This window comes from Panthera tigris, chromosome A1, assembly GCF_018350195.1.
Source record: "Panthera tigris isolate Pti1 chromosome A1, P.tigris_Pti1_mat1.1, whole genome shotgun sequence".
Taxonomy (NCBI): domain Eukaryota; kingdom Metazoa; phylum Chordata; class Mammalia; order Carnivora; family Felidae; genus Panthera; species Panthera tigris.
The window spans coordinates 122,866,641-122,890,231 of NC_056660.1; the positions used below are offsets into that span (position 1 = coordinate 122,866,641).

The window sequence follows — 23,591 nt, forward strand, 5'->3', positions numbered from 1 at the left end:
ATTATTAGTTTCAGGTGTACAATATAGTGATTCAACACTTCCATACATCACCAGTGGTTCTAAACATAGTTTTTGCAAATAAAAAACATACATTGAGGGACTCCCTTCTTCATTTGACTTCAGAATTAAAACTCACTGGCATTTGACAACGGCAATTATTTTAAAAATTAACAAGCTGATCCCTCCCCAGAAAGTGCTTTTTCAGATGTAGTCCTGGTGACAGTGTAGGATACCTATTTCTCTGGGGTACACCTTGGATGATGTGGACTTTGAAAATTCAAGTTACACCCAAGATTCCATTCCCTGGTGGTTACTCATCTGGACCACAGACATGCAGGACCTGTCTGAAAGAGACCTAGGCATCAAGCGGGCTCCACCAGTGAATCATCCCTTTAATACAGCAAAACCTTAGAGGGAAGAGCAGGGAGGATATATTGGTTGTTAGGAAAACGTAGGCTACAGGTGGAAAATGACATCCTCAATTATTAAGACCCAAGGTGCGAGTCACATAATTGTTCTAATTTTTAAGCATGATGGAGAGCATGAAGCCTTTCTTTAAGTTGGTAAGAGGTCCCAATAAATGCCTAAACTTTACAGATTTGCATGTGGTTTTAGAATGTGATTTATAAAGAAGGTGGAGATCCCAACTCCCTTGATCGTCTCTCTCTCTATATATGTATGTCTCATTGTGTGTTTTAGTGCTCTGGGAAGTGTCTTGACACAGAACCTGAGCTGGACAAAGCACTCTTGACCTGAGTGAGCTAACTGGCACCATGAAATTATTGAGTGTCTTTCTGCTCCTGTCTCTGGCTCTTTTCAGCATTTTCTCAGGTGAGTTTTTTTTTCTTAAAATTATAATCCAGTATTTATACTTAACTGGAAATAAGTGTATTTCTCTACCATATTTCACAATTCTAACGATTTTGATATTTAGAAAATTCTGAGATCATAATAATGATAATGATTGTGATAATGAAAATGGTGATAGTAATGATAAACATAACTTTTGTGTTGAGCATATACCATATTCCAGGCATGTACTAAGGGCTTTTATGCCTTATCTCCAATACACATGGCAAGGTATTTATATCTATATTCTACATATAAAAAGAAGAACATGGCACAAAGAACTTAGGAAAATTGCCAAAGGACTTGCAGCTAGTAAGTAGAATTTAGAATTTGAATCCAAGACTTCTAGACATTACAGTTGATATTTGTTCCACAGAACTAGTCTGGAGGATGAGTAATCGTTGTAACTATTAGTTTGGCTTCTGAGACAAAAGGAAGATTTCCTGTCCTTATTATTCTTATAACTGGGCTGCAAATAACTGAAATTGAAGCCAGGAGGAAAAAGGCCACTCAGAGAATGCTCCAGAAAAGTGAATGAATCCTAAAATGCAGAAACATATAGGCTGGTAGTAAATTAATCCTTCAGGCACGGGACTATCTTTTGTCACTTTAATGAGCAATGGTCATATATTCTATCAATTAAGACTGTTTACAGGGTCATTACAGTTCAATCTGGCATTTTTCATCACAGGATCATGTGCACAAACAGGGCCACTGTACCTATTTACTTCCTTCTTTATTATTCTCTTCTTTGCTGTTGCAGTGGACAAAGCACATGCTAGAGACTCGAGACCCAACACCTAGGCCCAAATCTGCCACTAATGGCCTGTGTCACCTGGAGAAATAGCACAAAATTTTGAGATCTTCTCTCCTTTGTAGAATACTAGAAATGTGTGGGTTCTGGGAACTTCCATGTCTGATACAATGTTTTCCAGTGACAAAAGTGGTTGAATTTTGCTGCTATCAGAGATTTTAAATGGCTGAACATGTAAAAAAAACAAGAATTTTTCATTGAAACTAAACAGATGGGCAAGTCATGGTTTGCCGGGAACTGGTCATATTTATGTAAATAAATACACTTAGAAATATTTTTTAAAAATTGGATACAAGGTTTCAGTGATGCTATTGAGTGAGTTTGACTATGTAAGCCAAACAGCTTGAGTGAGTGGTTCAGTCAACTGCTGAGGTGACATAAAAAATAGATCTATAACTACATTAAAATTTACTTACAAAGATAGTTTCAGAAATTAACTGATATCCTTTTATTGCTTCTCTTTACAAAAGCTAATGGATATTCTCATTGGATCTGATTGGCCAATACCAAACACTAACACAAAACTGAGTTCTTCACAGACTTATCCGTATTTGGGAAGGCACTGGGCCTAAGAGTCTTAATGTGCCAAGGGAAATGAAGATCAGTCTTGGCATTTCCTTTTTACAGCTGTGTGATAACACTTCTGTGTGTCATTTTCCTCTTCTGTAAAATGGGAATGTAAAAGGGCTGGCCCTACATGGCGTTTTAAATGAGAAAATGCATGCAAAGTCCTTAACATAGTGAGTGGGGCATAGTAAGAGTTCGATGAACACCTATTAATATTGCCATTATTAAAGTTTAATAATAAGAATACTGGATTGGACTCAGACATTGTAAATATTAATTCTACTTCTGCCTTGACATTTCCTACCTAGGAGACATTTGGTGAAATCTCTCCTCTTCTGATTAAAGATCTGTACAGTGGAGAAATGATGAAAAATTATAACAATGTATTGTCATAAAAATCATTTGAACCGGTCATAAAAATATAGGCTTCCAGGCCTCGTGTGATCTTATACAATGGAGTTTTCAAATGATTATCCTTAGAATCTATACTTGGTTGTTGTTTTGTTTTTGTTGTTGAAATTGTGCTTTACTTATTTATTTTTTTAGTAGAGAAATCCTCTTTTTTTATTGAATATAGTGGGCACACAGTGTTACTTTAGTTACAGGTGTAGAACATAGTGATTCAACAAGTCGCATACATTATGCTCTGCTCACCACAATGGGAGCTACCATCTAGTAACCCACCACACGGGTTACTGCAGTAAGGTCGGTAATCACTACAGCAGATGTTCATTAACTTCCTTTTAAATTTAAAAGCCTTGTGCTGACCAGAGTTAGAGAAGGATCACACTTAGTCATCCACTTTCTGTCATCAAAGTGGCCTTGGGCTTACATGTGAGAAGTGTTGTTGACACAGAAGTTCCACAGAAATGGCCAGAAATCAGCAGCAGCTTCTACCAGAACTGAACCTAAGACTTTTATATCAGTATTTTAAACCGCTGAGCGAATTAGCCACAACCTAAAATTCACACACATAATCTTAAAGGTGGAGGGAGAGACAGAAGCAAGACTGTATTTATGGACTTTTTTTCTCTTTCAGGAATTTAGAAAGATGTAGCAGGAGAATGAGTCATAGAGAAGAGAATGAGTTTGTCCTTACAAGTCTATATTTGGGCCAAGTCTTTTTTTTTTTTTTAATTTTTTTAACATTTTATTTATTTTTGAGACAGAGAGAGACAGAGCATGAATGGGGGAGGGGCAGAGAGAGAGGGAGACACAGAATCCGAAACAGGCTCCAGGCTCTGAGCCATCAGCCCAGAGCCCGACGCGGGGCTTGAACTCACGGACCACGAGATCATGACCTGAGCTGAAGTCTGACGCTTAACCGACTGAGCCACCCAGGCGCCCCTGGGCCAAGTCTTTAAAGCTGGTTGAGTATAAAGGGCAGAAGTGCAATGTGGGGCTCAAAGAACAAACAAATGTAGTGCCTTCCCCAACTGCCTGTAACAAAGGCTTTGGGGAGGGACTCCATGCATTTGAATCCTAGAATGTCAAAGTTAGAGGAAATTTTCCAACCCAGCTTCCGACCCAGTGAAGCCAGAGATAACAAGGTCATTTCCAGAGTAAATGAGTGACTCGACCAGGGCAGTCACATGAATTTCCAGACCCTTAAATTATTTCCTCTCACCTCATCCCAACCTCCAGAAAATATTACCCCATTATAGTACATGTGCTTATATCCCTTTCAAACTTTCTACTGCTCCCTAAGAAGTGAACACATATAAAAAATAAAACTACCATGCCATGATTTGTTGAGATGACCAAGAACCAAGAACAAGAATCATGCTGGGCTTGGGCGTGTCCTAATTTTGCAAATCTCTCTTTTTTGCACACTCAGAGACTACCTTGTTTGGATTTTGTGCTTTTTTTTTTCAGGTGTCTTCAGTCAAGAAGGAAAGGTCAGTACATATTTTTTATCTTTTATTCAGACCTGGGTGGTGTTTGGCTAGAATTCCCAGACCAAAGAGAGGTTTGCCTGCGGGTGAAAGAGCAGAAACAATGAACAAGCAGACCGAATGCAGAAATCAGAAGCAAATCCTTTTTCAACTGTAGCATCTCTACGAATATACTGTGTTCCACTTAAAAGAGCCTAAGTGCCCATTCTCAGATTTTGTTAAAGTGAAATGAGTATAAATAAAAACAGGATGAATCTGTGATAGCACTGATTTCTATCACTCATTTCACTGTGTGATCTTGGGCAAGTTACTCAGCTTCTCTGAGCTGTAATTTCCACAACTATAGAAAAGGGATAATATTATTCACCTCATAGAGTTAGATTTAAGTTAAATAAACTATGTGGGAGCATTTGGTAAAAGGATGACTTAGCGATTAATCGTTACCAGTTTATCAAGGAGTTATTAGGACAGAGGCTGCTACTTTCTGTTTGGAAGCAAGGCAGCCAGCGGAGGCAGCTTGTTTAATGTTTTGCACTGAGGATACACACACTGATTCACTCAAACTGAAATACAATTTGGGTTAAAAATAGGAATAGACACAAGTTATCTTCAAGATTTGGCTGATTAATCCACCAACTTTTTTCCAGTTTTCTTGTTCTACCAAAAGACAAATCATCAGTATTCACTGTGCCAATCCTGTCCCTGTGTCTATACTGAACATTTTTACGTGACTTTTGGCCTTGGTTCTTGATTATCCTTGTTGTGCTCAAGAACTCTTGGCGTCCAAAGTTTCCAGATACCACTGCCAAATGATTGGAGTTAGCAAAGGAGCTGAAAAATATTTTCCAGCCCTTGTATACCTACCACTTGCATAAAACTTTTTTTTATTTCAAATTTTAGGATCTCAGAAATTGATGCATGCCTTACAATCGATGATGCCTTACAATTAACTGCCAGTGTGTGTGTGTGTCTTTGTGTGTGTGCACACACATGCACTTGTGTCCTAGTGCACGTGCACATGTGTTTGTATTGCTATATATAATCGTACATTCTAAATTTGATTTATTCTTATGTTTAAATATATATGGTAGCACAGTCTATGTTAAATATCAAAACAAACAAACAGAGAAAGGACATCAGATCAAGACAAACATTTCATATCCCATTAGGTAGTAATATGTGATAAGGCTATTATACATACGTTTAAAATATATGGAATTTAACCCCAGCTTTCTCCTTAACACACAAGTTGCTTCTCTTCTTTCAGCTTGGAATTCCAGATGGGACTTTTAGTGTTTTCTAGGACTCATCTAAAATCTGCAATTTACTAATGCTATTCCTTTAGATGGACCCAAGTCTTAGAGTCTGCTTCCCTGAGGATCACAGGGGATGCTTCCTCAGTATGCCAATCCCTAAGCACCATGCCAGACTTACTGAATAATAATCACACAGCTGGGGAGTTTTGAATCTACATTCTAGGTAATTATCTGATGCTGGGAAGCAGTGACTTTCAAACATTCAAACACACTAGAGACAACATAGACCAGTCCTTGTTCGAATACTTACAGGCTGTCTCTTGGGATGTCTCTTGCCTTCTCATTGTCTCTGTTTCCACATCCCTAAAATGAAAATATGGATTCAATGATCTTTAAAGCCTCTTCTGGCCTTAGGTATCTGAATCCTATGAAGGCTACTGTTTTTCTTCTGCGTGGCTGGAAGGATGGTGACAGTCCCAACAACAGACAGAAGTTGAAACTGTCTTTAGGAGCATGCCTACTCAAGTTGATCCAGCCAGTACAAAGGGAGAAAGATTTTCTCTGACATCAAAGTCATTCTTCTGATGCCGAGAAAGCTCTCCATGATGGAGCACTGATGGGAAGTTAGAGTGAGCAGCTGAAATTATTGACTTGTAAAAGTTTCACATTCTTTCAAAGAGAGTGTTCAAACTAAACAAAAAGCATGTTCCTGGACTTTTGGAATTCAGAGTCTTGTAAAATTTTCCCCATAAATGTAAATGACTAATATGCTGTCAGCTCTTTAATTTGCCAAGTAGGAACATTAAGTAATATAAAAATAATATAGTAATAATAATAATTAAAAGTAAAACTACTATTTGCCCTCACCAGCCTTCATTAAAGAAATTATTGTATCATACCAAAGTGCTTGAATGACATAATCTCAAAATAAGGATAGTTTTTTTAATGGAATAGATTTTTCTTTTAGAACTACTCCCTACATTGTTTTATTTTTCTTATTTCCCTACCAAGCTGTGTATTTAGGAACATAATCTTTTTGTTTGTGTGTTGGTTTTTTGTTTTTCTTTTTATTTATTTATTTAAAAATTTTTTTAAATGTTTATTATTTTTTCTCAATATATGAAGTTTATTGTCAAATTGGTTTCCATACAACATCCAGTGCTCATCCCAAAAGGTTCCCTCCTCAATACCCATCACCCACCCTTCCCTCCCTCCCACCCCCCATCAACCCTCAGTTAGTTCTCAGTTTTTAAGAGTCTCTTATGCTTTGGCTCTCTCCCACTCTAACCTCTTTTTTTTTTCCTTCCCCTCCCCCATGGGTTTCTGTTAAGTTTCTCAGGATCCACATAAGAGTGAAACCATATGGTATCAGTCTTTCTCTGTATGGCTTATTTCACTTAGCATCACACTTTCCAGTTCCATCCATGTTGCTACAAAGGGCCATATTTCATTCTTTCTCATTGCCACATAGTACTCCATTGTGTATATAAACCACAATTTTTTTATCCATTCATCAGTTGATGGACATTTAGGCTCTTTCCATAATTTGGCTATTGTTGAGAGGGCTGCTATAAACATTGGGGTACAAGTGCCCCTATGCATCAGTACTCCTGTATCCCTTGGGTAATTTCCTAGCAGTGCTATTGCTGGGTCATAGGGTAGGTCTATTTTTAATTTTTTGAGGAAACTCCACACTGTTTTTAGGAACATAATCTTAAGGATCTGTTTAAAAGAATATTCCAGATTGAAATTAACATAACAAACTGCTGAAAACTAATAATCGTCAACCATTTCCCCTTTACAATAATTTTAAGATATCTATATTTATTTCTGGTAGTATTTTTTAAATTGTTTTTAATGTTTATTTATTTTTGAGAGTGAGAGAAACAGAGCACAAGCAAGAGAGAGACAGAGAGAGAAGGAGACACAGAATCCAAAGCAGGCTCCAGGCTCTGAGCTGTCAGCACAGAGCCTGACACAGGGCTCAAACTCACAGACTGTGAGATCATGCCATGAGCCGAAGTTAGATGCTTTACCACCTGAGTCACCCAAGTGCCCCTATTTCTGTTAGTATTTTAAGTTAAAGGCATGGTAAATATTAGTATAGTAAAACATTAGTTTTAGTATTAAATATTAAATATTTACTATTAAATGTTTAAAAAATATTAGTATCGTAAAACAATGGTCTATGGCTAAAATATGTTTGGGACAGTTCATTTTTCCTAATTAACTTGCATTAATTTACAGTTAAGATACTGACAGAATAACTAAATACAACTTGGCAGTGTTAACCAGCATCTATAACTACAGATAGGAGAACTCAGGCTTTAGAAAGAGGACCTATCTCCTTCAAGTTTACCAACAACAGTAAAACTGTGCAGTCAGCATCTTTGGATGCCAGACTCCACATTGAGTGAGCTTCTGTAGCTCCACACTACCCTGATCAGCAGTAGAAAGCCATTGTGCCATACATGTGAATGCATAGTTTTCTTTTTTTTAATGTTTATTTGCTTATTTATTTTGAGAGAGTACGAGGTGGAGGAGAGCAGAGAGAGAGGGAGAGAGAAAGAATCCCAAGCAGGCTCCACGCTGTCAGCGCAGAGCCCAACTCCAGGCTCGATTTCAGGAACCACAAGATCGTGACCTGAGCCGAAATCAAGAGTTGGACGCTTAACTGACTGAGACACGCAGGCGCCCCAAGCAGCATAATTTTCTAAACAAATACATGCTATCGTTTACTATCCTCGCTTCTTAAGTAAAAAAGTACTAAAATGAAAACAGTCATTTAAAATAAGCAAATTTGTCTCCCCATGCAGCAGGGATTTGGGAACTTGGAGGACTTAGAAACAGAGAGCATAATTCACTACCTTGGCTCGGAAAGAAATGTTGAGGGTGGTGACAGGTCATAAATTTGGAATTGGTGAAGAGGGACGTAGGGTAAAGAAATGCATGAAGGGTGATACTCGCAACGGGAAAGAAGTGGCAATGTTTTAACCTGAGGTAGGTTGAAGAATCTGAAGAACGGTGCTATGGTAAAAAGTGAAAAAAAAAAAAAAAAAAAAAACGAAATGTAGAACTAATTTGGAGGGAGAGATAAAGAATTATATTTTGGCATAATTTAATATGAAGTGTGAATCAAATCATTGACTAAAGTTGCCCTATATATTTCACTTATTCTCGCCTTTACTGAAAAATACTCCCTATGCATATTTATCAGCTCCCTTCTTTATCATACCGCTCCCTGACTTGGCTTCTGCTTCCCTGTCTTCACACTCCTTCCACACACCAAAAGTGCTCTTTAAAAAAAAAAAAAAGGCCGCTTTCAGGACATAGCCATTATTCATGATTTCTTTATGTGCTATAATTGATCACTCCAAATGTTTTTGGAACTCTCCCCTGACTTCTACACTACGTCAATACCCTGGCCCTCCAACTATTTCTCTTCTATTCCCTTTATTGTCTTTTCTGTTTTCTTCCCAAGAATTCACTATGGGAATTTTCAAGAAAATTCTATGTATTTGATTTTCTCTCTCAGAACATGTATTTTCCCAGATGATACTGATGAGTTCCAGACCTTTTTTCCCTTTAGTCTTCATCAAAATCTCAGACTCTAATTCCTAATTGTCAGAAATATACCATTCTCAACATTTCTTTCCTGAGCCAATGCAGTGAATTCTGCTCTCTGTTTCTAATTCCTCCAAGTTTCAAAATCCCTGCTGTATGTGCTGATTTTAAACAACTGTTTTCATTATAGTACTTTTTTGCTTAAGAAGCCCTACACTCTGGTGTGTGTGTGCGCATGTGTGTGTGTGTGTGTGTGTGTGTGTGATTGTGTATGTATTTGCAAATTTTTACTGGATTTATTTGTAGAACTAAAATGCTGGACTAAAATATCAATAATCCTGACTCTTTAGTTGATTTAGTAACCATATGAGCTCATTTTCCAGACAAGTTAAAGGATTTGGTAGTCATTATTAGCAAAAAAACATATTCGAGTACTAAAGTGTCATTTTATTCCAAATTTTAGAGGGCACAGTGTTTTGAAGAACCACAAGGGGTCACCCAAGTGCCTAGAAGCAGTCTCTGGAAGCTGAACTAAGGAAATAAATGGAGGTGCTTGTTAAATCCAACACCAATTTTAAAAACATCCCAAAATTCACTAAAATAGGATAAGAAATAATGGGCTCCAGAAATTGTATCTTGTGATACAGTATACACTGTTAGTATTTGTGGTAGCAATATTCCAGATACCTGGAGCTTTACAAAGTGTTTTCAAAGGGTTTATCATCAGAGTTAGGGCAGGCTTGCAAGAAGAAGCTCATTTTCCACACTCCTAGCTCAGGGCTATTTCAAATATTCTATCCTGACTTTCTACAACTTTTACATGACCACCTTGGATTCTCATAGCAACTCTGGCAGTGAAGCGTAGAAACTGTTATTTCTTTTCAAGTTTTTAATTAAGAAAATTGAGGCACAGATATTGAGTACTTTGTCTAAGATGGCACAACTAGTTAATGGCAAGCAGCAGAACAAGTCCTATAATGGGATCCTTTGGCTCCAGTTCAGGGATGGTTGGAAGCCACTACAATCTGAAAGTGTGAGGTGTGTCTATTTTCTAAGGAAGTGTGTTCGTATGCCACTTGTTTGATTTGCTTTTAATTGTTGAAACCTTTTGTTCTTCCAGTAATTCCAGGGGGCAGTGGAAGGGGAAAGTGGGCTTGGGGAAGGACGTGGTGTGTAGACACTCTCACGGTGTCTTCCCAACTGCCTCTCCATATTTGCCCCCCAACTGCCTCTTCCATATCTGCTTTCTAAAGGACAAAAGAGGGTGGATTACAAGATCAGAGGGCCGACTGCCAGGGAAAGGTGTCTTAAGGAGGCGTCTCTCTCATGTAAGAGACTTTCTTTTTTCTTTACCTCACTGACCTGACAGTAGAGACACACATACCTCTGACTGAGATGTGCTGTCCTCAGCTTCCATGCTGCCTGTGCCTGGCCCACGGGAGCATCTGTCACACACTGTGCCATAACGATCTATGTCGTCTCTGCTTCCCTAATGCAGATGAGATGGTGAGCCTACTGAGAGTGTTTGTGACTGATTCCTCTTTGTATCATCAGCACCCAGCACTGTGTCCTCCAAATTACTAGCTACCCATTGGCTGTTTGTGGAATAAATGAAAATATTAATGATGATTCGGGGGTTTACAGTTCTTTCTTGGCCCAAGCACACAGTTGCAAATGTGTACATCAACGACTTAAATGTAAAATACAAAACAGCTTTTGAGAAGAAAGTGTCCTATGATTTATAATGCCCCAAAGATTTTCCAGCCTTTTTTCCATTTGGAGACCTACAGGAAAGATTGCTCTCCTGGAGGTATTAAGAAAGGGTAGCGTTTTCTTTAAGAGTTGTGGGAGCGAGTGGGACTCAAGGTGAAACTATCTCCTATGCAACCATGCCCTAAGATCTCTGATAAATACCATACTGCCCAACATCAACAGTACAAGTGCCTAATTTCAACAAAAATCTATATTTAATAGTCTCAGATGCCTCAAACCTGATATATGTGCTATTTTTAAACTCAGTTGTGTGGTTCTTTTGCTGAGCATTTCTCCATGAAAACCTTCAGAGAGGTTTGTCAGTATATAATTGTTTACATAACATCTTGAACAAATGATTCATTTCACCTTTTCCCATACATTCCGTCCATAAGGTACTTCAATAAAGTCTGTATGTCTTGACTGTAAGTGTGGTCAAGGGTGCCTAGCAACAGGTGTTCTTTTTTTCTCTCAATGAGGATGTGTTGGAAATCAGCCACAGCAGATTGTTGGCAATTTGGATCAGCAATGAGAAGGAATATGTCCAAGCACTGATTTCAGTGCCTCCTGGTTATGTGGCATTGGTAAGCCACATAATTTTCCTGAGGATCACTATTCATATCCATAAACTGGTTAACATAACATTATTCAATGCATATCTCAGGGTTATGCATTGAGTTAAGTGAGACTAATCCACATAAGAATAGTTTAAATATTATGAATCCATCAATAAACATAAGATAGATGGAGTAAAGGATCGTCCCTGTGTTCATGTTTAGATGTTACTTCATTTCAGGGGCGCCCAGGTGGCTCAGTCAGTTAAGCATCAGACTCTTGATCTCAGCTGAGGTCTTGATCTTAGGGTCATGAGTCCAAGCATGGTGTTGTGTTCTGAGCTGGGTGAGAATCCTACTTAAAAATAAATAAATAAATAAATAAATAAATAAATAAATGTAACTTCATTCCACACAGCTGACATTTGGAAGAGCTCAGTTTGACCTATTACATATTGCCCATACCCTGTCATAAAATGAGTCAAATTTCATTTGCACAGCAAATACTTACTCAGTTGACACTGAATTGAAAAGAATCTTAAAACTCCAGGCTACTTCTGAGAGACCACTATAAGTAAGGAGACATATTAGTGGCATTGGTACCACCATTCCTTCCATAGAACTCATGACGAGATTTACTAATTAGTCATAGCATATGTTTTCATCAAGGCTGGATGCAACCTCAGAATCCTTCTAAATAGAGCAGCTTAGATAGCCATTACTGTGTTTTTACAGTAGGCACAAAAGTTCAAATTCCACAAATAGACTCTGAGATAGAGGAAGTTACTAATAAAGACATTAGAATGGTATTTTCAAGAGATTATAAATGGATGTAACAGCCATGGAGAAAACTAACAAGCCATCAGATAACATCTGGTAACTCTTTGCTTGCAAGGAGTTCCTTGCAATAGCATCCATATCTTTATAGCAATGCAGGAGTGCTATTAGAGTTAAATTAATACAGTAAAAGAAAGAGAGGAAAGAAGGGAGGGAAGGAAGAAGGAAGAAAAGAGGGGAAGAAGGAGGAAAAGAAAAAGCAAGCAGCATGTAAAGCCCAAAAACGACTCTCATTTAGAATAATTTAGTGTTGGAGCAAAAAGTCCTACCTATAGCATTTGCCTCACTCCTTATATGATGAGTAAGCATCTGCTGTACACCATTAACTTTCTCCTGAATACAATAACTACAGAAATGGGTTTCCTGTGTCTCAAAGGGAAAGTCTCAGTTACATTTAATAAATTCTAGTTAAGCAGATAAGGAAAGCTATTTTCTATTTCAGGAAGCTTTATATCATGGGTGTGTGTGTGTGTGTGTGTGTGTGTGTGTAAGTTTACCCAAAGCTTCTGTTCTAAGAGACAGTCCCTTAGACAGAATGCATTAATGTCAATGTCACTGTGCTTACGTTGGTAGATTGACTGCGGTGAGTTCCGGGATCCCAAGGTCTATTGCACACGGGAATCTAATCCCCACTGTGGTTCTGATGGCCAGACATACGGCAATCAATGTGCCTTCTGTAAGGCGGTGGTGTAAGTATTCATCAAAATCAGAAACATGAGAAGCTTGGAGAAAATTTATCATCGATAAAAATATTCTTTTATCCAAATTATTTTCAGACATTTCATTTTATACCAAATTATATGTTACTAAGGTACCAATTTCCATCCATTCTTCTCTTTTATTTTAATGGAAAGAGCCTTTCAGGAAAGAATAGAGTAAAAGATTATCCTTTATTATTCAGACTATTCAAACTTTACAGTTAGTATACTAGGAAGATTCTACCAAGGACCAATATTTATTGAATTTCCACATTTATAAGGAACAGAACAGATGCTGTAGATTTTAGCTAATAAACTGTGACCTTCCCAGTAGATCAGTTTATAATTAATAAAAATTTATCCAACCAGTCAATCTTTTAGTCTGATTGATTATAACCAAGGGAATTATAACCTTTGTTTACGCCAGATAAAAGTTGTCTCACTTCCTCACCACTGTCTTCATTTCCTTGTATTAGAGTTTCTTCTGTGAATGTCTTAATTACCCTCAACTTCGCTGTAAAATTCCTAAGCGCGGGTATTATATAACTCCCTATTAATAATAAGAAAGCCAAGCATACAGAGTGAAATTAATAAATAGTGAATCAACACATAACAAATATGTGCCTCTTGCTTATGTAACATATCTGACTATCACCAAACTTTTCCCAGAAGAAAAGCAGTAGGGTAAGATGAGATTTGATTTAATGGATGCCTACTACTGAGAAGAACTGAATATATGATCTGCTATAAAATGCCAAATTCCTGAACACTTGGTCCAACTCCTTACATCTTCTATCAGAACTATGACACTAGAATCTTTGCCATTATCTCTCCTGTCACTTTTGCCTTTTCCGGCTGTGTACATACTTACTCTGAGACAATGAACACTTGAAACCAAAAGGTCTAAGCCAGGGCAAAACTCTGAAATTTGTTTACATTTCATGCTGTCTGTAATTTGTCCAGATGTCATCTCTGAGTACATTTAATTGACTTCTGCCTTGTCGTAAATGTGGAGAAATGTAGAATCACATGACTACATGAACTATGGAAAGCAAACCTTTTTCCAACCTTTGTGAGGAATACTGATGATACTGCACTGACCATGCATTCATCTTTCTCTTTTGTAGGAAAAGTGGTGGGAAGATCAGCCTAAAGCATCAAGGAAAATGCTGAAGTTTTGTGCAGTGTCTGTGCTGACTTCCAGCTGCTGCTTTTCTCACTTCTGTTTTTCTCTAATGGATCCTTTAAATTTATAAGACACACCTACTCTGCCTGGCTCTTGGGTAGTTCAATACACATCTATTTCCCTGGATTTGCTTGTCAATAAAGTAAATTCTGTAGAAGCATTTCTTGTGTTTTTACTCTGAGATCAAGAAGACATACAGATAATTACATGGCTTATTGACTGGCATAAACTTGGATAAAAAGACCTGGTTTTTTTTGGATCTAAATCAACCAAGCAGTCACTGTGGGATCTTGGGAAAATCTCTTCCCCTCTCTTATTCTTACAGTTGCCATGTGGATGGTAAAGTATTTTTAACAATGTGATACTACATTAGGCTTACAGTTATTTTACAATATCTATTATTTAAGCTGTAGAATACATAATATCGTTTCTTCCTAATTTCAGGAAAAGTATTTTATATAAAAATAAAACGTTCAGCTTCTCTAGACCCCAGCTTTCTCATCTTTATGGAATGGTGGACTTATGCAGATAGATGTTACCCTTTATTTATACAATTGAATAGGACCTAACCAAACTGGGGGACGCATTTAATATTTAGATAAAGAGCCTGGGAGTGGATTAAGTTATGCTAGGGAAGATAGACACCTTCTACTTCCTGAAGTGTGGGATTTGTGCTCTTCCGTGCTTACAGACTATTCCTTTTGCTGGAGAAAAATGATCATATAATATATAGTTAGGGTAATAAGAGGGTGGACCATTGAGTCACACAGACCAGAATGTGAGTCATGACTCTCACATAAGCTATTTGTTTTTGAACAAGTCATTTGATTTCTTCGATTTATGATGTATTCACCTTTAAAATGGAAACACTAGTATCTATGTCCTAAATTTATCAAAAAGATTAGGAAAATGAAGCATGTAAGCAGTTAAATGATCTCTGACGTGTAACAAGAGGTCAAAAATCAGTAGATTTTGCTGTTATGTTCTGTTTTCAATTTCAGCATTATACTTCTTCACTGCCCAGGATATTTTTGTTCTTTTTCTCAGTATTTACACAGTTTTTTTCTACCTTCTGTTCCTTTAACATTTTTTAAAATTCTCATCACGTGAGGTTTTTTCTGTCCTTTTTTTATCTGTATACTAAGTGCCCTGCTTCTTGGGGAAATTCAGTTCTTTTCTCCTTTTTAGTTCTTACTCCCTGAAGTAATGTATTATTTCTAACGGAGGCATGAAGACACTCTGTGTAGTTGGGAAACTGAGTCATTGTGCATCTTTAAACGTATCCCTCCCAATGTGATCCACTCCTCCTCTCTCCCTGTTAGAGCAGTCCCCTCCCCTCAGTCCAGATTCCTGTCAGCTGTCCACACAAAATGTGTATTTCCACCTCACTATTCTGTCTGACCTGGAATGCCTCTTGGACCACCTTGTGCCACTCTGTCTACCCTTTCTAAAACACATCTTTTACTTACATCTTAAGACTACCATTTACTTCAAGGTTTATTTCAGGTGCCATAACTGAGTAAATAATTAAATTACTATCTCTTGTATAGTTCTGAGCTATTCTTTGGGGATGAAAGGGAAGCAAATAAAAAATAAACCACAGAAAGCCAGAAATCTGGTATTTCTTAGAAAGAAGAAGCAAGTCACATATAAAATAATTAATGGTCAAAATACAGGAGTTTGGGTTCAGAGATGTATACGCTTTTCAAACTGAGGTTTGACAGTGAATCTACACTTAAAAATATCCATATCATAGTTTGCAAAGCTTACATCAAAAGAAAAGAATGTAAGCATGTAGTGTACTATTTTTTTTTACAGGTCGTGTAGTCCTAACTGATATGCATAGTGAAGTTGTTAAGAGGGAAGGGTACCGATCCCTGCAATTCACTTTGAATTGTGTCAAAGATGGATTAACGGACAGATATCCAACAAAACTAGCAAAGGAAAATAGTAATGGTAAAATCTAGCTGGTAGGTTTAAAGGGGTTCACTAAAAATTTATTTTAATATTGCTGTATGTTTAAAATTTTTTGTTAAAAATGTTTTTGAATATTTTTTTAATATGAGGTTCTTCTAACAGATGCAAATATTCATAATTCTGTCTACTTTCCTCATTACTGTGATAGCCAAGACAAAACATACTGTTCCAGGTATGGTTTGTACTATTCTCTTCAAAGCATAAAAAAATAATTCATTTGATCTGAACACTCATATCTATCATTATACCTTCAAATGACCATGGGAACTTTGTCAAAACTGGATCGATCATACCAATAACCACTAGCTACCCTCAGGCATTTTTCTTTCCACGCCAGATGTTGCCAAGTCACGTCTTTCTCATATATTTGCCTCTTACTGTTTTTTTTTTTTTAAGCTAAATTCATTGCAGAAACAATGTGGTATGTCAATGATTAGACTTGAGTGGGGACACCTTGTCTGGAGGCTTGTCTGTGCTTATGGAAAGTTTTCCTGAAGTAGTTTACATAAACATATGCACCACAGACACACGCTCTAAAATCGAAAGGGGAAAAACAGGGGGAAAAGGCTAGAGAAAATAGTAACTAAGATAAAAGACTGAAATAATTCACCACTAACAAATCAGGTTAACCAATCTATTACTGATTATTCATGTTCACAGTGGTAAGGACCCAAACATTATCACATTTAAATTTAGCTATAGTTGTGAAGATGCAGCCACATTTTATGGAAGAGGAGGCTAAGACAGAGAGATATAAAGGATTTGTCCATGATCTCATAACCAGGGAGTTGCAGAGCCTTGAGATGGTCATGTCAATCCCATACTCCTAAACTACCTTTCACACAATCCTAGTAATTTGAGTCACTTGGATATAAGTGTTGAATTGGAAGGATTAGTCCTGTATATTTAAAGACATCAGAATTAGAAGTATTCAGGGAGCCTGGGTGACTCAGGCAGTTGAGAATCTGACTCTTGACTTTGGCTCAGGTCATGATTCCAAGGTTGTGGGATTAAGCCCCACATGGGGCTCCATGCTGAGCATGTAGCCTGCCTAAGATTCTCTCTCCCTTTGCCGCTCACCTACTCACACTCTCACTCTCACACTCTCTCTATCTCTCTAAAATTAAAAAAAAATTAATAAATAAATTAAGCAAAAGCTTAAAAGAATATGTAAAGAGGGTGACAGTATTTACCATAATTCCCAGTGTACAAACAATGATGTCAGTTTTGTGTTGGGGCTACAGCCATAGCCTGACAAGGCCTGTTTCAAAGGGATTACTAACTCCAAACTAGGCATTTTGTGAAATGTTCTTGGTCTTTCTTCAACTTTCTTCTTTTCTTCCCCAGAGTTGGTATCTGTGACTTTACAGAATTTTGGTGCATTTCAATTCTGTAGTTTGACCTAAGGGAAAATAAACAGAGCATATTTCTCCTCCTTTCATGTGAGAAGATTTAGTCCTAACCTAATAAGAGAAGGGTATCCTTGCATGGCCCCCTTTATCTTACTGTTTAGAGTAAGATATTGTTACTATTTAGATGCGATAAGGCATATACACTAAAAGAATACACATCATAAAGCACAGTTCCATACATTTTGGCATACTGTGTCTCCATTTTCATTTGTCTCAAGTGTTTTGTTATGTTTTGTTTTGTTAATTTCCTTATTTATTTCTCCTTTGATCCATAGTAGGTTTTTTTGTGGAAATGTATTATTTAATTTCCACATATTCGTGAATTTTCCAGTTTTCTTCTTGTTATTGATTTCCAGTTCCATGGCTTTGTAATCAGAAAAGATATTTATATGACATCAATTTTCTTAAATTTGTTAAGGCTTGTTTTGAGGCTTAACAAATGATCTGTCCTAGAGAACGTTCTGTATGCACTTGAGAAGAAGGTGTATTCTGGTGCTTTTGGATGCACTGTTCTGTTTCACTTCATCCACCTGGTCTAAAATGTAGTTCAAATTCAATATTTCCTTATTAATGTTATGTACAGATGATTTATCCACTGTTGAAGTGGGATATTGAAGTCCCTTGGTATTATTGCATTGCTATTTATTTCTCCTTTATGTTAATATTTGCTTTATATATTTAGATGCTCCAATGTCAGGTGCATGTATGTTCACAATTGTTATATCCTCTCAATTAACTGATCTTTTTATCATTATATAATGACCTTCTTTTGTCTCTTGTTAAAGTTTTGATGAAAGAAATTGAATAAGACATGAATAAATGGAAAGATATCTTGTATTCATATACTAGAAGAATTAATATTGTTAAAATATCCATACTACCTAAACTGTTCTACAGATTCGATGCAATTTCTACCAAAATTCCAATGGTATTCTTCACAGAAATAGAAAAAAACAACCCTAAACCTTATATGGAACCACAAAAGGCCCTGAATAGCTAAACCATTTGTGAGAAGGAAGAGCAAAGCTGGAGGCATCACACTGATCTCAAGTCATATTATAAAGCTGCAGTAATCAAAGCAGCATGATACAGGCTTAAAAATGGGCACAGGTACCAATGGAACAGAATAGAGAGCCCAGAAATAAATTCAGACATATATGGTCAACTAATCTTCAACAAAAATGCCAAGAATACAAAGTAGGAGAGATAGTCTTTTCAGTAAATGACAGTGGGAAAATTAGATATCCACGTGCAAAAGAATGAAATTGGACCTTTATCTTACACCATTTATGAAAACCAACTTGAAATGGATCAAAGAGTTAAACATAAGATCCGAAGCTGTAAAACTCCTAGAAGAAAACAAAGGGAAAAATCTCATGCCATTGGCCTTGACAGTGACTTTCTAGATATGGCATCAAAAGCACAAGCAACAGATGCAAAACGAAACAAGCAGGACTACCTCACACTAAGAAGCTTCTGCACAACAAAGGAAATGATCAACTAAATGGGAGAAAATATTTGGAAACCATGTAACTGATAAGGGTTTGGTATCCAAAATACATAAGGAACTCATAGGACTAAAAATTTTCAAAACTTTAATCTGATTAAAGAATGAGTAGAGGAACTGAATAGACATTTTTCCAAAGAAGACCTATACATGGCTAACAGACTCAAGAAAAGATGCTAAATATTACTAATCATTAGGAAAATGCAAATTGAAACTACAGTGAGATATTACCTCACACCTATTAGGATGGCTATTATCAAAAATTCAAAAGGTAACAAGTTTGGGAGAGGATGTGGAGTAAAAACATGGGGAGCCTGGCTGGCTCAGTCGGTAGAGCTTGTGACTCTTGATCTCTGGGTTGTGAGTTCAAGGCCCATGTTGGGCATGGAGTCTACTTAAAATTAAAAAAAAAAAATTAAAGTTAGTTGAGGATGTGGAGAAAAAGAACCTTAATACATTGTTGGTGAGATTGTAAATCAGTGCAGCCATTATGGAAAATAGTATGAAAATTTCTCAAAAAATTAAAAATAAAACTACTATGTGGTTCAGCACTCCCACTTCTAGGTATGTATCTAAAGGAATTACACTCCTGATCTCAAAGAGCTATCTGTTCTCCCATGTTTATTGCAGCATTATTCACAATAGCCAAGATATGGAAACAACCTAAGTGGCTGTTGACAGATGAATAGTTAAAGAAAATTTTGTGTATATTGTTAAAGGATAAACTGATGCACCCTAAAATTTACACATTATTTGGGCAAACATCGATTCAAATCAGGCAGCATGAAACTTAAAGTAGTTAGGAGCACAGACAGAAGCTAGAGAAAAGGCTTTTACACAGAAGATGTGGAAGCAAAACAAAGCAATTATTTGTTTGGCTCTACCTGAAGCAATTGCTTTATTTGGAAAAGCCTAGTTGGCTGTTTGTGATTAGTTTCTCTTACATTCCATTTCCTCAGATTCAAGTGCATGGACTTTGGCTTAGCTTGGGTTTGCTTACTACATAGGCTACCAAGACATTAGAGCCACTTCAATCCAACATCTTCCTAGTTTAATTACTTCAACAGTACACACAACTGAATGTTAGTCCCAAAAAAGGGAGAATATCCTGCCATTTGCAATAACAAGAATGAACCCAGAGAACAGTATACTAAATGTAATAGGGAGACACAGAAAAACAAGTGCTGCATAATGTCACATATATGTAGAATCTAAAAAAGTCAAAGTCATAGAGACAGAAAAAAGAATGTTGTTTGCCAGGAATGGGGAGGGGGATGCAGAATGGGAGGATGTTGGTCGAAGGGTACAAATTTTTAATGATAAGATGAATAAGTGAGTAAGTTCTGGAGATCGATTGCACGGTATAGTGACTCAAGTTAGTAACATAGAATTGAAAATTATGTAAGATCATCAGCTGAGAAAAAGGAGCAGTAGCAGGGGAGAAAACCACCCAATCTCACATTAGAACAACAATGGCAGTTACCTGAATTGTTTTATTTTTCACACGAAGAGTTTGACTTCATAATTACAGTCCTCAAGTTCTCATTACACAGAAAACTGTTTGTTCACCTAATAAAATCTAACCTATTTTGAGGTAACAATTTTGTTAGACGTGCAGTACTTTGAAAACAGTTTTATAGACTCAGAGCAGACATCATTAAATACTTTCTTACTGAGAATTTCAAGAGACACTGAGCCCCTCCTACAGGTGTCATAACTAATTATAGGTTAATTTCTGGGACTTACTGAAAACCTTCATACTCTTTTATGCAAGTGAAACCGGCACAATCTCAAGAACACATCAACGCCTATGACTTCATTACCACTTTCCTACGGACACTAAACTTTTTGTTTCTCAAATCCTAGAACCTGGGAAGAGATGTGCTTCTTCTTGCTAATACGCTCTTCACATGGGTCGTTTGAAGGAAACTGTTGTACCATGCTACCTAGAAATACATTGCTGTAGAAACACACCGAGAAGAAACTCCTGTTGAGTAGATGTGTGCAGGCTAGCAGGTTAACACAAAAAGATAACAAAGGAAATAATCACTCTTTTCCATAGATTTCCTTCTTTGCTTTGCCAGTGAAAATGTCATCTCCTAAATGGGAACCCTGGCAACCTTTGTGCTCCTCACCAGCTGTCTCTGTACTAGAAATCTTTGCTCTTGGTACATCTATCAACGGTCTATTTTCTCCAGGGATACTGAATCCTTGGAAGAAACTGGATTTGGAGTTACACAGATGTCTTCAGTTTGTGTTCTACTAGCAATTGTGGGTTAAATCCTAACTTTCTAAGCCTCAATACTGTCACATGTATGATGACGATAAGACTTGACAGATTCAGGAAAAATGAATAAATATAATGTGTATAAAGTCCCCATGCAAACTGTAAAGTGAGGCATCATGTACCTATAAGGAAATATGTTTTTAATAATGATAATAGTGTCAAAGGAAAATACCATCCAGTCCTGGGGACACAGCCCTGAAATGCACTCAGTAGGCTTACTGAGAATGAACTGGAGCTTCTTGCTATTTGTCAGTTTTGTCTTTAGTTTCTGGTATATTTACCTTCTTCTTTTTTAAACTTAATAGGTATTTTTTTAGATCACTTTTAAGATCATAGCAAAATTGAGCAGGAAATACATAGGATTCTTAAAAATACCCTCCCCTCCTTCTCCACCATCAACATGCCCCGCCAGAGGGCATTACTTACAATGATTCAACATTGACACATCATTATTAACCAAAGGCCATAGTTGGAAATAGGGTTGCTCTTTGTGTTGTACATTCTCTGGGTTTTGACAAAAGTATCAACATGGATCACTAACATTGTGTCATATAAAATAGTTTCAAAGCCCTCAAAATCCCCTGTGCTCTACCTATTCATCCTTCTCTCCCCTTGAACCTCTGACAATCACTGATTTTTTTTTTTTTTTACTGTTGATGAGGAGAACAAAGGCAAGAGAAATGTAGCCAAAATTAAAATTTCTGACAACTTGCAGCCCACTGATAAATACCTGAGACATGCAGAGTGTGACATTCCTCAAGGAACTTATGGCTGCCTTATGGTTAATGTGCTAGAGACTAAAACCAACTAACTTTATTTTGAAAATAGTCAAATTTCCAGGATCATATAACTCTCCTATAACATGCAGAAATCCCTTTAGAGACTTAGGTTATCTCTACCCTTCCTCTGCCAAACTTAAAAGTATATAACTAGTCACTCCTCACAATCCAGTGCAGCTCTTTCTGCCTATGGGTCCTGTCTTTGAACTATTTATATAATAAAAGCACTTTTGTGCACCATAAAATGTCTCAAGAATTCTTTCTTGACAGTTTCGCTCAATGACTCAGCGTCACTGTCTCTATAGTTTTGCCTTTTTTAGAATGTCATTTAGTTGGAATCACACTTTATATAACTCTTTATGGTTTCTGGATCCCAATTTCAACATGGGAGGGAGGATTTCCCCAACACCAAGCAATTCTCGGACGCTAGCTGGGTGTCCCATAATTCAAATTAATTCTGACACTATCTACCCAGAGATGGCATTAGATCCCACAGGTTAAGGAACCCCTCACCCACTTCAGAAGCCAGTCATAAGCTCAGATTGTCACCTGTGCTTCTGACTGATGGGCTACAGATGAGAGGTTCCAATTGCAAATCCAGCATGTTACCTGAACTTCTGACCAACCCAGAAGCTCTCCCAACTGCCTCCTTTGGTGTTTCTATGGAGACTTCATTGCAAAGCATAACTGATAAAGTCATTGACCACTGGGGATTGATTCAACCTCTAGCCCCTCTCCCCTCCTCAGAGGTCACGGGGCGGGGGGCGGGGGTTGGGGGGGTGGCATGGGAAGGGGTGCAACTGAAAGTTCCAAACCTCTAGTTACAAGGTTGTCTCCTCTGGCAACGAACCCCCATCCCTAAGCCCTTTACAAGAGTCACCATTAATATAACCAAAGATACCTTTAGCACCCTCAACACTTAGAAAATTCCAAGGATTTAGGGAGCTGTGAGGCAAGAACCACAGAAGAAGACCAAATACATATAAGAATAAATCATAATATTGCAGTAGCCTTAACCGATTGACTTCTTTTACTTAAACATATACATTTAAATTTCCTCCTTGTCTTTTTGTGACTGCTTTACATCCTGTTACCATTCGATGTTGTCAGTGCTTTGGATTTTAACCATTCCAATAGTGTGTAATGATATCCCATTGTTTTAATTTGCAATTCCCTAAAGACATATGATTTTGAGCAACTTTTCATATATTTTGTACTGTCTGTATATCTCCCCTGGTAAGGAAGTTCAGGTCTTTTGCCCATCTTTAAATTGAATTGTTCATTATCTTATTGTTGAGTTTTAAGAAATTTTTGGATATTTTGGGTAATAGTCCTTTGTTATATACATCTTTGGCAAATATTTTCTTCCAGTCGGTGGCTTACCTTCTCATTCTCTTGACAGTTCTCTTTTGCAATGAAGAAATTTTGAATTTTAATAAACTCTTGAGACAGGGAAACTGAAGGACTCCATAAAAATCTGCTTCTTCCTCCTTTTCCCGCTTCTGTTTTTGCTAGGACCTGCACCCCCACCCCACCTCACACATACCTGGTAAATGGTGTATGTCCTCCTCCATAAGGGACAAGGAGTTAATGATTCTCTAGGATAAATAACATCTAAAGAAGGAGCAGGTGAGAATGAAAACAGGAAACAGAAAAA

At 37.3% G+C, this 23,591-nt stretch overlaps 1 protein-coding gene across 1 annotated transcript; it reads left to right on the top strand.

Annotated features, from left to right (window-relative positions):
• The first annotated feature begins 773 nt into the window (after nucleotides 1–773).
• On the top strand, nucleotides 774–13,974 carry SPINK6 (serine peptidase inhibitor Kazal type 6). Its single transcript, XM_042959133.1, has 5 exons — nucleotides 774–831; nucleotides 4,106–4,128; nucleotides 10,199–10,273; nucleotides 12,662–12,777; nucleotides 13,914–13,974. The coding sequence occupies exons 1-5, from the start codon at nucleotides 774–776 to the stop codon at nucleotides 13,957–13,959; spliced, it is 318 nt and encodes a 105-aa protein (XP_042815067.1). The 3' UTR covers nucleotides 13,960–13,974.
• Nucleotides 13,975–23,591: the final 9,617 nt, after the last annotated feature.